Raw genomic sequence first — 14,481 nt, forward strand, 5'->3', positions numbered from 1 at the left:
AAAGGAAAGAGGAGAGAAAGGAAGAAAGGATAGAAAGGGAGAAAGAGGAAGGAAAGGAATGAAAGAAAGGGAGAGGAAGAGGAAAGGGGGAGAGAGGAAAGAGGGAGAAAGAGGAGAGAAAGGGAGAAGAAAGAGGAAAGGGAGAGAGGAAAGAGGGAGGGGAAAGAGAAAGAGGGAGGGGGAGAGAGGAAAGAAAGGAAAGAGGAAAGAAAGAAAGCGAGAAAGAGAAAAGAGAAAGGGAGATGAAAGAAAGGGAGAGGGGGGAGAGAGGAAAGATAGAAAGGGAGAAAGGAAAGAAAGGAAGAAAAGAGAAAGGGAAAGAAGAGGGGGAGAGAGAAGAAAGAGAGGAAAGGAAAGAGGGAGAAAGAAAAGAGAAAGGGAGATGAAAGAAGGTGAGGGAGAGGAAAGAAATAGAAAGAGGGAGACAGGAAAGAAAGGGAGAAAGGAAAAGAAGAAAGAGAAAAGAAAGGGAGAGGAAAGAAAGAGGGAGGGGAGAGAGGAAAGAGAGGGAGAAAGAGAAAGGGAGATGAAAGAAAGGGAGAGGAGGAGAGAGGAAAGAAATAGAAAGGGAGAAAGAGAGGAAAGAGGAAGAAAAGAGAAAGGGAGAGGAAAGAGAAAGGAAAGAGGAAAGAGGGAGAAAGAAAAGAGAAAGGGAGATGAAATAAGGGGAGGGAGAGAGAGAGGAAAGAAATAGAAAGGGAGAAAGGAAAAAAAGAGAGGGAGAGAGAGAGGAAAGAAAGAGGAAAGAAAGGGAGAAAGAGGAAAGGAAAGAGGAGAGGGAGACAGGAAAGAAAGGGAGAAAGGAAAAGAAGAAAGAGAAAAGAAAGGGAGACGAAAGAAAGAGGGAGGGGAGAGAGGAAAGAAAGAGGGAGAAAGAGAAAGGGAGATGAAAGAAAGGGAGAGGAGGAGAGAGGAAAGAAATAGAAAGAGGGAGAAAGAGAGAGGAAAGAGGAAGAAAAGAGAAAGAGAGGAAAGAGAAAGGAAAGAGGGAGAAAGAAAAGAGAAAGGGAGATGAAATAAGGGGAGGGAGAGGGAGAGAGAGGAAAGAAATAGAAAGGGAAAAAGAGGGAGAAAGGAAAAAGAGAGAGGGAGAGAGAGAGGAAAGAAAGGGAGGAAGAGGAAAGGAAAGAGGAGAGGGAGAAAGGAAAGAAAGGGAAAAAGAGAGGAAGGAAAGAGAAAGGGAGAGGGAGAGGAAAGGAGGAGAGAGTAAACAGAAAGGAAAGAGGGAGAAAGAGGAAAGAGAAAGGGAAGGAGAGGAAAGAAAGGGAGAGAAGAAAGAAAGAGAAAGGGGGGGAAGTGCAAGTGCCTCTTTCTTGAACCTTCCAATCGGAAACCTTAAGGTAAAAACATTTAGTGTAATACAGCTCTCTTCTGGGCCCAGTACTCTTCAACATCTTCATTAACGATTTGGATGAAGGGATAGATGGGGAACTCACCAAATTTGCAGACGACACCAAGCTGGCAGGAATAGCCAACACTCCAGAAGACATTCTTAAGATACAGAAGGATCTGGACAGACTCGAACACTGGGCACTAACTAACAAAATGAAATTCAATGGTGAAAAAAGCAAGGTTCTACATTTAGGCAAGAAAAACCAAATGCACAAGTACAGCATAGGTGGCACCATGCTCAATAGTAGTAACTGTGAGAGGGACCTCGGAGTCCTAGTAGACAATCACTTAAATATGAGCCAGCAGTGTGCTGCAGCTGCCAAAAAAAGCCAATACACTGCTAGGCTGCATTAACAGAGAGATAGAGTTAAGATCACGTGAAGTATTAATACCACTCTTCAATGCCTTGGTAAGGCCACACTTGGAATACTGCATCCAGTTTTGGTCACCACAATGTAAAAAAGATGTTGAGACTCTAGAAAGAGTACAGAGAAGAGCAACAAAGATTATTAGGGGACTGGAGGCTAAAACATATAAGGAACGGTTGCTAGAATTGGGTATGTCTAGTTTAACGAAGAGAAGGGGCGTTGTCTTACCTGAACGCCTTTTCTCAGCAGGATGATGTAGAGTCCAAATGGATGGGTTCTATGACGGCCTTCCTGCCTGGCAGACTGGGTAAAAACTTCGGCCACACCCCTTCCTTTGGGCGTGACCCCAGTTTTGACTTAGGCGAGAAACTTTGTTGGAATTAACCTTGCAGCTCTTTATTATATCTTTATTATATCCCTGCCTAGACCTATCCTCTGGGTGGGCTTGGACTCTACATCATCCTGCTGAGAAAAGGCGTTCAGGTAAGACAACGCCCCTTCTCCAGCAGGATGACTGTAGAGTCCAAATGGATGGGACATACCAAAGCCCTCATGTCCCCCTGGGAGGGAATGTCTAGGCTACCGAACTCTGAGCAGATACGACCTGTTGAAGAACTCTTCTGCCAAAAGCCGCGTCTGCTGCTGCTAGGGAGTCTAAACGGTAGTGTCGAATGAAAACCGAAGGTGAGGACCAGGTTGCGGCCCTGCAAATCTCTTCCACCGGAGCTTGCGTTAGCCACGCCGCAGATGTGGCTGCGCTCCGAGTTGAGTGGGCAGTCACCTGAGTGGGTGCTGGCAAATCCTGTGAGACGTAGGCCTGCGCTATGCAGGCTCTGATCCACCTGCCTATGGTGGAAGAAGATACCTTCTTTCCCATAGTTGATGGTTGAAAGGACACAAATAATGCTTCAGTCTTTCGGAAAGCCGAGGTGCGTTTCACATAGAAACACAGCGCTCTCCGTACGTCTAGCTTGTGCCATCTGTGTTCTAGCTTATGTTTGGGTCTTGGACAGAAATCAGGAAGCGTAAGTTCCTGAGATCTGTGAAAGGTGCTATTTACCTTCGGGATGAAGGTCGGGTCTGGTCTAAGAACGACCCTGTCTTTGAAAAAGGTACACAGATCCTTCCTTACTGACAGAGCTGCTAGTTCTGAAATTCTCCTTGCCGAAGTAATTGCCACAAGGAAAGCTACCTTCAGTGATAGGTGATGGAGTGAGCATGTTTCAAGAGGTTCGAAGGGTGCAGATGTCAAGGCTAGAAGGACCCTAGGCAGGTTCCAGGACGGGTACCTGTGTATGACTGGGGGCTTTGTGTTAGACGCCCCTTTTAAGAAGGCATTAATCGCTGGATGTTGTGCTAGGGAAGTTAAGTTGTCGCAGGAGAGTACGGTTGAGAGGGCCGATATCTGTCTGCGGATGGTATTGACTGACAGGCCCCTATTAAGACCCTCCAATAGGTAGTCTAGGATATTGGGGATAGATACTGCGGTCGGGTCTAGGTGAAGCGAAGCGCACCACCTGCAGAATCCCTTCCATGTAGCGTCGTAAATCCTATTGGTGGACGCCCTTCGTGATGCCTGTATGATCGATATCACCCCTGCAGAATAAGATTGTTTAGTTAAGCTTTGCCGCTCAAATGCCAAGCGGCTAGTTGTAGCCACTGGGGATCTGGGTGTACAAGCTTGCCCTGACTGAGTTTTACCCTGTCCGGGGGAATCCTCCACGGAGGTGATATCGAAAGGTCCACGAGGTCGGCAAACCACGGGCGCCGTGGCCAGTGAGGGGCAATGCAGACCATTTCTGCGCCCTCCAGGATCATCTTGCGTATGGTTGCCGGTATTAGTGGCAGCGGTGGGAAGGCGTACAGGAGTTGCGCCGGCCACCGGCACCTGAGAGCATCCGTTCCCTCCGATCCCGGGGACGGGAATCTGGAGAAGAACCTGGGGAGTTGTGTATTCTTGTGGTTGGCAAATAGATCTAGGTGCGGTTGTCCGAACCTCCGGGAGATCTCCTCGAAGAGAGCCGGGTCCAGACGCCATTCCGACTGGTCCACCTTGGCTCTGCTCAGGGAGTCCGCCTGGGTGTTTGTTTCCCCTGAGATGTGTTCCGCTCTGATGGAACTCACATTGGCTTCTGCCCACCGAGCCAGAACCAATGCTTCTTTCATTAGTTCCACTGATCTCGTTCCTCCCTCCTTGTTTACATGTGCCTTGGCTGCTACATTGTCTGTAAGCACGAGGACGTGTCTCCTCGTTACTAGGTGTGAGAAATGACGGAGGGCCAGGTGTATGGCCCGGAGCTCTAGCCAGTTGATGCTGTGTGACAGGTCCTTTTGACCCCACTGGCCCTGTGCTATCTGGGTCCCCAGATGGGCTCCCCATCCGAACAGGCTCGCATCTGTCGTGAGCGTGACCCTGTTCGGTTCCCTGAATATGCTCCCCTTGAGTGTCATGGGGGATAGCCACCATTTTAGTGATTTCATCACCTGTGCTGGTACCAGCACACTCCTGTTTGAGGTGCTGAGGTTCCTCCTCTGGTAGGGTAGGAGGAACCACTGCAACTCCCTCGAGTGGAGCCTTGCCCATGGGATGATGCCCATGCAAGATATCATCTTTCCCAGGAGCTTCGAGAGTTGTAGCAAGGGCACTCTCCTGATCTTTTGAATTTGGTGGATTAGCTTGGATATGCTGATCAGTCGCTCCTGGGAAAGGAATACCCTGCACTGTGACGTGTCTATCACCGCGCCCAGGTGTTGCAGTCTCCTTGAGGGAATGAGGTGGCTCTTGTTTAGATTGACCGAAAATCCGTGCCCCTGTAGGGTTCGGATTGTGGTCTTGAGATCTGTCCTTGCTTGTTCCCGAGATCTGGACTGAATCAAGATGTCGTCCAGATAAAACTGGACGCGAACCGGAATCAACCTGAGATGGGCCGCTAGTACAGCTAAGATCTTTGTGAATACCCTTGGTGCTGACGACAGTCCGAAGGGTAATGCCCTGTATTGGTAATGTCGCCCCGCGTAGGTAAATCTGAGGAATTTCCGGTAGCTGGGGTGGATGGGGATGTGTAGGTACGCCTCTGTGAGATCTATTGAGGATAGTAGATCGTCTTCCCTGACGCTGGCTAGTATGGACTTTAAGGAGTGCATCTTGAACCTCCTGTACTTTATGAAATAGTTCAGGCCCTTCAGGTCCAAGATTGCTCTCCACCCTCCTGATGTCTTTGGGATGACGAAGAGGATAGAGTAAAATCCTCTTCCCTCCTCCTCCCTTGGTACCTTCTCTATGGCCTGAATTGACAGGAGGTGGACTATAGCCGAAGTTATCAGCCTCGTCTTGTGTGCTCTTCTGGAGATGGGACATCTGATGAACCGGTTTGGTGGGGGAGAGCAGAAGTCTAAGGTCAGGCCATGTCTGATCGTTTCCAGGACCCAGGAGTCGGTCGTGGTCTGCTCCCAGACCCTGATGAAATTTCCTAACCGACCCCCAATGGGAGTATCCTGTTTGGCGTCACTTGGTGCGTTTAAAGGATCTGCCTCCCGCTCCCCTATATGGGCGTCTGGACTGGAACTGGCCCCTGGCTCCCGGGCTCTGGCGATCCTGGGTTCGATCCTGTCTGGGGTAGAAGGATCGTGAGCCTCTGGGCCAGTCCCAGGATTGCCCTGATCGAAAGGGCTGCCTCCATTCCCAGGGGCTTCCTGGGCGGGAACCCTGTCTCCGGAAGTCCTGACTGCCTCTCCTGTCTAACTTCTTTGATGGGTGTACTAGGATTTTTTTCTTGTCTCTGCCTTCGCTGACATGTGGGTCCAGAATGGAACCAAATAGGTCTACTCCACTGTATTTGGACGTCGAAAGACGCCATTTGGACCTCAGGTCTGTCTTCCAATTTTTGAGCCATAGTAGCCTACGTGAGGCCACTGTGGCCGCAATGGATCTAGCCGCATACTTTGTTGCGTACAGTGAAGCGTCTGAGACAAATTGCGAGGCCGCGAGGAGCTTGGCCAATGTTTGGTGTATTCTGACCTGGTCTGGAGGCACCGTGCCTTGCAGTTCCCTCAGCCACATGATGCTGGCCCTCGCGAAGAAAGATGAGGAAGTGGCTGCTCTGGCCGCCCAGGCTGCAGCCATATGGGAACGCCGGAGTGAGTGTTCAAATTTCTTCTCCTCAGGCCTCAAGACCTCCGCCATGTCTCCTGGAATCGCGGAGGTAGAAAATAATGAGATTAATGGGTTATCGACAGTGGGAACCTCTAACATGTTAGAGAAGGAGGGAGATAGGTTGAAAAGCTTTCTTTCCGCGCTGTTTGGTGCCGGTGGGCTTGCAAGTGAGGACCATTGTTCCTCCAGCGTGGTCATGAAGACCTCCGCACATGGGATGTACTTATCTTGTGGAACCTTTTTGGCAAACAGAGGATTGGCCTCCTTGCTTGTTGAGGGCTTCTCATCCTGTACTGATGTTAGGTTGACTGTGGAAACAGCCTTTACCAGGAGTGATTTTAGGAGCGCTGGGTTAAAGAGTCCAGAGCTCGTTGCCTGCTCAGGTGCCGTCTCCTCGTCCTCCGAGAGGGGCATGTCTGACATGTCGAGGTCCACTGAGTCACCCTCTCCCAGTTGAGAGGAAGTTTCAGAGGTGCTGGTAGGGGGTGGCCTAGCCCGACCCTTACGGGGTGTGTGAAAGGCCACTTGTCCCTTAGAAGCCATGAACTGGGAGAATGCATCCTGCATGAATGCATGGAATTGTGCCGACCAAATGCCCTCCTGCGCTTTGTCGTTAGAGTGAGGCGCTGGGGTGCGGTCGGGTGAAGAAGCTGGTGAGGAGGGGTTGGAGGAGTCTAACTGTTCAGTTTCCCCAGGAGGAGACCAAGTCTTAAGCACTTCCTCGGCAGTAGGGTCTGTGCTGGGTGCCACCGCTGGGACAGGGGAAACCGAATTTGTCCCATTGGCATTGGTTCTCTGTGCCCTGCTAATTTGTCTTTCTAAAGCCAAATGTCTCCTCAAAGCCTCTCGCTCAGCCGTTTTAGACTGTCCCTTCTGAGAAAGGTGTTTTGTTTTAGCTTTCTTCTTCCCCCCCACCTCAGATTCAGAAGATCTGCGTTTTTGTTGTTGCTGTGGGGGGGACAATTGAGGGACCTGTGTGACTGAATACGAGACATTGTCTGCCATTGTGCCAGACACCCCGAGTAGGTAGTGCCTGGAGTGGGGGACAGGATACGCAGACCAGATGCAGATGTTTGGGGCTGAGCCCTCCTCTGCCTATACAAACAATGGCCGGACAGACAGGAGTCTTTGGACAGAAGATCCTGCAAGGCAGTGACTAAAGGTCACTATAGGAACAGTCAGAGAAAAATACTCCTCCTCACCTCCTCACTTAGTCCAGAGAAAGTGCAGTTTATACCTCTCTCTCCCCCTGTCTGTGGCTGTGGCAGCAGACCACGATCAGAAAGGTTCTCTTCCTTTTCCCTCTTCCTTCCTCCTGTCTCAGTTTCTTGCGATAATCCCGGATTTTAGCTTAAGGGCTGCCCCTTTGTCTGCAAGGGAATGGAGTCCGGATGGCCCCGCCCCCAAGGGAAAACGGCGGGAAGGTCCGTTCGCTCAAAATGGCGAATGGGGAAGAAACCACGCCTCCTAATGTTAGCCCGGGAATCCACGAGGTTCAAACAATGGCGGATCTTTGACTCTGAGGGACCGCGCCTCTCCTCTAAGGAGAAGGCACTTCTAGCGCTGGTTCTGCCTCTCGCGCCGCTCCGCTGGTCTATGCCGAGCGGCGCCGCGGTTTAGCCGCTTTCCGCGCGGCTCAGCTGTTTCGCGCTGAGCGGCGCCTCGTTCTATCGGCCCCAATCACGCTTTCCGCGCGGCTCAGCTGTTTGGCGCTGAGCGGCGCCTCGTTCTATCGCCCGAACCGCTCAGCTGTTTGGCGGCCCCGGAGAGCGGCGAGCAATCCGGTAGTGAAACCCCCGCCCCAACAGCTGCTCGGTGGGCCGGTTATCGGCGGGCGAGCGATCCGGTCCGGCTCCAAGCCTCCCGTTAGTCCCTGACGCCCCACTCACGAATCCGCCGATCCCGGCTGCCTCTCTCGAGTCCTATCCGCTGCCAGACAAATTTTCGTTCAACTGGAGGAAGAGGGGATTCCCTTTTTTTTTTTTTTTTTTTTTTTAAGTTAAGTTAGTTTTGTTCTGAGAGCTGCTTCTCGCACTTCTACCAGGCTTCGAGACTGAGTCAAAACTGGGGTCACGCCCAAAGGAAGGGGTGTGGCCGAAGTTTTTACCCAGTCTGCCAGGCAGGAAGGCCGTCATAGAACACATCCATTTGGACTCTACAGTCATCCTGCTGGAGAAGGACAAGGGGGGACATGATAGCAGTATTCCAATATCTCAGGGGCTGCCATAAAGAAGAGGGAATTAAGCTATTTTCCAAAGCACCTGAAGGCAGGACAAGAAGCAACGGGTGGAAACTAATCAAGGAGAGAAGCAACCTAGAACTAAGCTGGCAGGAATAGCCAACACTCCAGAAGACATTCTTAAGATACAGAAGGATCTGGACAGACTCGAACACTGGGCACTAACTAACAAAATGAAATTCAATGGTGAAAAAAGCAAGGTTCTACATTTAGGCAAGAAAAACCAAATGCACAAGTACAGCATAGGTGGCACCATGCTCAATAGTAGTAACTGTGAGAGGGACCTCGGAGTCCTAGTAGACAATCACTTAAATATGAGCCAGCAGTGTGCTGCAGCTGCCAAAAAAAGCCAATACACTGCTAGGCTGCATTAACAGAGAGATAGAGTTAAGATCACGTGAAGTATTAATACCACTCTTCAATGCCTTGGTAAGGCCACACTTGGAATACTGCATCCAGTTTTGGTCACCACGATGTAAAAAAGATGTTGAGACTCTAGAAAGAGTACAGAGAAGAGCAACAAAGATGATTAGGGGACTGGAGGCTAAAACATATAAGGAACGGTTGCTAGAATTGGGTATGTCTAGTTTAACGAAGAGAAGGACAAGTGGGGACATGATAGCAGTATTCCAATATCTCAGGGGCTGCCATAAAGAAGAGGGAATTAAGCTATTTTCCAAAGCACCTGAAGGCAGGACAAGAAGCAACAGGTGGAAACTAATCAAGGAGAGAAGCAACCTAGAACTAGGAGAAACTTCCTGACAGTGAGAACAATTAATCAGTGGAACAGCTTGCCTCCAGAAGCAGTAAATGCTCCAACACTGGAAGTTTTTAAGAAGAGACTGGACAGCCATTTGTCCGAAATGGTGTAGGGTTTCCTGCCCGAGCAGGGGGTTGGACTAGATGACCTCCAAGGTCCCTTCCAACTTTACTACTATTATTATTATTACACACACGGGGAAGAAGACTAGCAGACCAAGGGCAGAAAGAGGGAGGGAGAGAGGGAGGGAGGGAGGGAGGGAGGGAGGGAGAGAAAGAGAGAGATCCTTTTGACATCTAAAATGAAGATAAGACTGCATATATCCATATATATATGGATATATGCAGTCTTATCTTTATTTTAGATATTCAAAGGGTTTTGTGGCTCCCTGTGTTTTGTTTTCAGTGGGAAACGGGTCCAAGTGGCTCTTTGAGTATTTTGGGTTGCCTACCCCTGTTTTAGGCGAACTGCAGCTGTGGAAAAAAAACTCCTTGTAAGGTTCAATTCTATTTCAATGCCTCAAAGCCTAGAATGGGTTTTAACACAACTAAGAATAAAAAAAGATTTTACATAGATCATAGAAACAGGGAGGCTGGGCCATACCCAATTTGATACTATATTAGCAAGAAGTACAGAAATATATTCAAACTAAAACTATTTTAGAGCTAAATAATTGTATAAATCAATGACAGGTTCATCAAAAATGCTTTTCTATAATAACTAAGATGGAAATTGTTTTCACTAAATGATATGCTGAAAGAATAACATATAGCTTTCATAAAGGATATTTTATTTATTTATTTATTTATGAGACTTATATATCACTTTAAGTGCAAGCACTCTCTAAGCGGTGTACACCAGTAAGCACTGTATATATATATATATTTACATTGCCCCCAACAATCTGGGTCCTCATTTTACCTACCCCGGAAGGATGGAAGGCTGAGTCAACCTTGAGCCGGTGAGATTTGAACCACTGACCTGCTGAACACAGTCAGTTAAAGTGGCCTGCAGTACTGCACTCTAACTGCTGCGCCACCTCGGCTCTATCTATATTTCTCCTTTAATTCCTTCAGTAAAGAATTTATACATGAGATTAATCACTATGATCTAGCTAAAACGAAACTTTTGACACAATATATCTTTGCAGACTAAAAGATTTTTATAGCAACAGGGAACTTCCCAATAAAGAAGTTTATTGATGTTAAATTACCATGGTTATTCTATTGTTAACTCAAAGGTTTTTGGCAACTGGAATTCTAGAGATTTAGCAATTTAACCTAACAACAGTTTTGAGAATTTGGTATAGAAAATCCTCAACATATGACAATTGGGCCAAAATATCTGCTGTTAAGCAACAACATTGTTAAGTAAGTTTTGCCACATTTTATAACCTTCCTAGCTTGTGTTGTTCAGTAAATCACAGCAGTTAGTAATACACTTGTTAAGTGATCTGGCTTCCTCATTGACTTTCCTTGTCAGAAGGTCAAAAAAGGTAATCACATTATCATGGGATACTGCAACCATCATAAATACATGCCAGTTGCCAAGCATCTGAATTTTGATAAGGTGACCATGGGGATGGGGATGCTGCAACAATTGTGTGAAAAATGGTCATAAGTCACTTTTTCAGTGCCATTGTAACTTCAAATGGTCACTAACCAAATGGTTGTGAGTCGAGGACTATCTGTATTTTGTCTAGAGCAATCAAAAAGAACAATCTCAAAAACATATAGATTATAACTGCCATTAGAAATAAGAGATCCACCCATGGTTTAAAAGAAATTTAGGACAGAGATCTTGATACATCCATACAGAAGACAAATGGGCAGGAATTATGGAAATCAAGTGGATGCACTTCAGGTTCATTGCAAGGCACAGCAAGGTTAGTGCTGTAAGAGATGACCAGGCTGAGCTCAAGGGAGGAGTCAAGCATGTCCATCAGTCTCAAGTCCCTTTGTGTCAAGGCGAACTTGAATTCCTTTGACTCTTATCTATCACCAATTTGCTTTGACTGTTAGTAATTCAGGTTGTTGTAGAAAGTGTTTCCCTTGTATTCATTTGAACTGCTGTGGCTCCTGATTTCTTTTGCCGCATTATATATAAGCACATACGGTATATAATAATCAGCTTATTCTTCCAAATGTTGGGAGAGGTTGCCAAAAAAGGAAGGGAGACTCTTTTATTTATGGTGGGCATTTCTGGCATAATTTTTTTTTTTTGAAAGAATTATCACAAGAATTCAATGTTCCTGAGAGTTAGATGTATACCATTTAGAGAAGTTATGGCAGATTCCAAGAAACCTCTTTACTATCTAGTTCTGAAGTTACAGCTACTGCAGTGGTCTCAATGTCATTTGTCCTTATAACTGACCAAAAGACTCTTCAGAGATCCCTGGCTATCTCTCCCCCCCCCCCAACTTTCTCCACCAGATCCCTACAGGCCTTCCCATTCCACCAAGTCCCACACCCTCCTTTTCACTTAAATTTCAAAGATCTGTGGAGCTTGGCTTAGGGATTCAGAACAGCTCATGTTGTTGTACGGCCATGTAGAATAATTCCAAAAACTGCTACCTTTTTCCAAGTGGCTGCATTGAATTGTAGTCATTTGGAAAATGGCAGCCACTTCCAGAATCAAGCTGCATGGCTTACAACGAAGCAATCTGTTCTGCTTCCTGAAGGAGAACTGTGCAGTGCTGCAGAGATCTTTAAAAGGTAAATGGGTTACAGGGCATGGGGAAGAGGCCCAAGAGCTGTGGAGACCTGGCAGAGGTGGTGGGAGAAAGGCCTGCAGGGATCTTGGGGGGAATGGGGGGAAACAGGCCCAATGGCTATGGGGACTCCGAAGGGTGGGAATGGAGCACAAGGTGTCTCAGGGAATAGGGGAAGCTTTGGTAAGCCTGGGCCATGTTGGCCTGCACTAAGCCTCTTAGGGCCTCCCTCCTCTGACCGCATGGTTGTTTAATACATCAGGACAGCAAGAGGTAGATAACCATTACGGTTATAAGTAGAATCTACCTGTATTTATAGGACCAAATCTGATATTAAAAATAAGGAACTTATTATCTACAATTTTACCTAAAATGTAGCTAAAATAAATTGCCCAACATTAGAAATCTCCAACTACTGTAATAATTGAGATATGCCTTACAAAACTTCTTCAATTGCTACATTAGAAAAAAATCAGTTAAAATAATGAAGCAGGAAGGAAAATTCTATCAAATTTGGATGAATTTTATGCTTATAGATGGATTTTATAGTTTATCTCAATAGCAATAAACTACAATGCGATATTTCATACATATGACAAATTTGTATGTAGAGTTCCTGTCTCTACCAATTTTAGTTTGCATTTTATATCTTTTTTCTTTATTAATCTTGGACATTTGGATATTCAATTATTTGATATTTGTTAATTGTAGTCCAATAAACCGATTTAAAAAATAATTATGACTATCTTTTTTCTTTACATTACAGGCTCAAATATCTGCAGATTCATAGTAAATCATACACCCCTCTTATGTGCAAATTCATTTTTGGCAATATTTTTTTGAAGTTATGAGATTATACAATTGAAATGAATCAGAATATTTTAAAGAAAAATTGCCTGATAATGACACAGTGCCAATTCTTTTAGACATCTACATAAAGAAATATTATGCTACTAATAAACCCTGAACACAAAGTGCTCACTATAATATATTCCAAAGGAACAGCAACAATATAACTTCAGTAGCACACTAAAGACTGTTACCTAACAAAAGATTCAACCCAAGAATCCAGATACTTTTTTAATATATATTGAAATAAACTATAAAACTATTTTCTTCAGTTAATCAAAGTTGCATTAAGTGTTGGCACAAAATGAATTTTTGATAACTATTTCAAATGAGACTTCTCACCATTGGAAAAAGGCCTAACGAATGGTAACGGCGTGATATAGCATTTGGCATTGTCTTATTCCTAAGATTCTTCAGTTCTTCTTGTGCCTCATGAAGCATTTCCATACATTCTGCATATTTATCTTCCAGCTCTCGTAACTGTAATGAAGAAAAAATTACAATAACTAAAAATGTTTTTCTTCATTGTAGCCTTTATTAAAATGAAGAAAAAATACTTTTTATAAAAGGAAAATATAATCTAAACAGATGAATTATACAACTTGTTGTAGGCTTGTATTTGTTTAATATGTATCTGGGATGATTGAGTATTAAGACTGTTGCTGAAATGATACAAACACTATTATCTCTTCCTCTGGATTTTAGATTGGGAGAAAGAAAACCCTGTGTTATTGTGCTTTGAATTACAGTATTAATATCTAACAAACCTAACCCCTATGAGAATTGAAAGTAATGAAAAGTAATCCCATCATCTCTGTAATGTTAATTTAAATATGGGTATTTAATTAAATAAAACAGGGACATAATATATGAGTTCTGTTATTTGTATTTATTTCTCCATATATTCACTACACATTACTGCCCGAAAGGGAAAAGCCTCTTAAATCTGTCAACTGTCTGACTAGTGAACTCAAAATCAAGGAATCTTCAAGGCTTTGAAGAGCCATAAAAGATAAGCTTTATTCAATACACATCTTGGAATTGAAGAAGCAAAACCAGTTCTGGTTTTCCTCTGCGAAAATCTGCCTAGTTAACAATAGTTTCCGTAATACCCACACGTTGCCCAATCATATATCTTTTGTCTCTTATGAGAACATGTTTTGTTGGCTGTCACAATGTTATGAAGAATTTTTTCACTTTTCTTCTCATAAGCATGGCAACAGTGCTGACAAATTTTAGTTCTTGATGCTTTTATCTCTACTGTCAGCATGCAAGAACTCTTCTTGCACAAACCATCTGATACTGAAGAACATCAGTAATATGATTCACATTTTCTTGTGAGATGCCAAGTTTGACAATAATTTCTCTTTAAGTGCTTTGCTGATTGTCTTTAATCAGTTCAACAAACTTCATCATGTGAAACTCACTGGTTACTTTCAAAGGTTGCCCATTTAATTCTTGATCAAACAAACCAGCTTTTTGTGGCTCACCATTTTTTTTTTTTTTTTTGGCCCAACAATGTATATTACTTACTTAATTAGTCACCACTACAAATAAACTGTATTCAGTGTTGATGTAGAAGATGATCAGGCTGAGCCCCAGGGAGGGGTCAAACATGTCATCAGTCTCTAGTCCCCACAGGAGATCTAAGTCCAGCCCACCTTGAATTTTGTTGACTCTTATCTGCCGCCAATTCACTTTCACCATTAGTAGTTCAGATTCTTGTAGAGAGCTTTAGCATACAATAAAATTATATATTCATTTGAACTGCCTGAACTCCTGATTTCCTGTGCTTGACAGTTGAATTTCAATTGGAGGTATTTCAGTCAGCCAATCACAGCATGTTGCTTAAAGTGCCCAAATAAGTATTCACTACAGGCTTCCCTTTCAAACAGAATAACAACACAATCTTTCTCACAGCTATTTATCACCAACTGAAGAACAGATTCTAAAAAGCACATCAAAACATTTAGCACATCAGTATTTTAATCTACTGGTAGTTTATAATTA

The 14,481-nt window shown here is 44.9% G+C and overlaps 1 protein-coding gene across 9 annotated transcripts in view; it reads right to left on the reverse strand.

The window, feature by feature from the left end:
- TRAK1 (trafficking kinesin protein 1) overlaps nucleotides 1–14,481 on the reverse strand; it is a 121,972-nt gene that overhangs the window by 46,172 nt on the left and 61,319 nt on the right. For all 9 annotated transcript variants that reach the window (XM_039336082.1, XM_039336083.1, XM_039336085.1 and 6 more), the window contains one exon: nucleotides 12,814–12,951. In XM_039336082.1, the coding sequence (XP_039192016.1) occupies nucleotides 12,814–12,951 (138 nt within the window). The remainder of the gene's footprint in view (nucleotides 1–12,813; nucleotides 12,952–14,481) is intronic.

Source organism: Crotalus tigris, unplaced genomic scaffold (assembly GCF_016545835.1).
Source record: "Crotalus tigris isolate CLP2741 ecotype Arizona unplaced genomic scaffold, ASM1654583v1 scf7180000017666.27876245, whole genome shotgun sequence".
Taxonomy (NCBI): domain Eukaryota; kingdom Metazoa; phylum Chordata; class Lepidosauria; order Squamata; family Viperidae; genus Crotalus; species Crotalus tigris.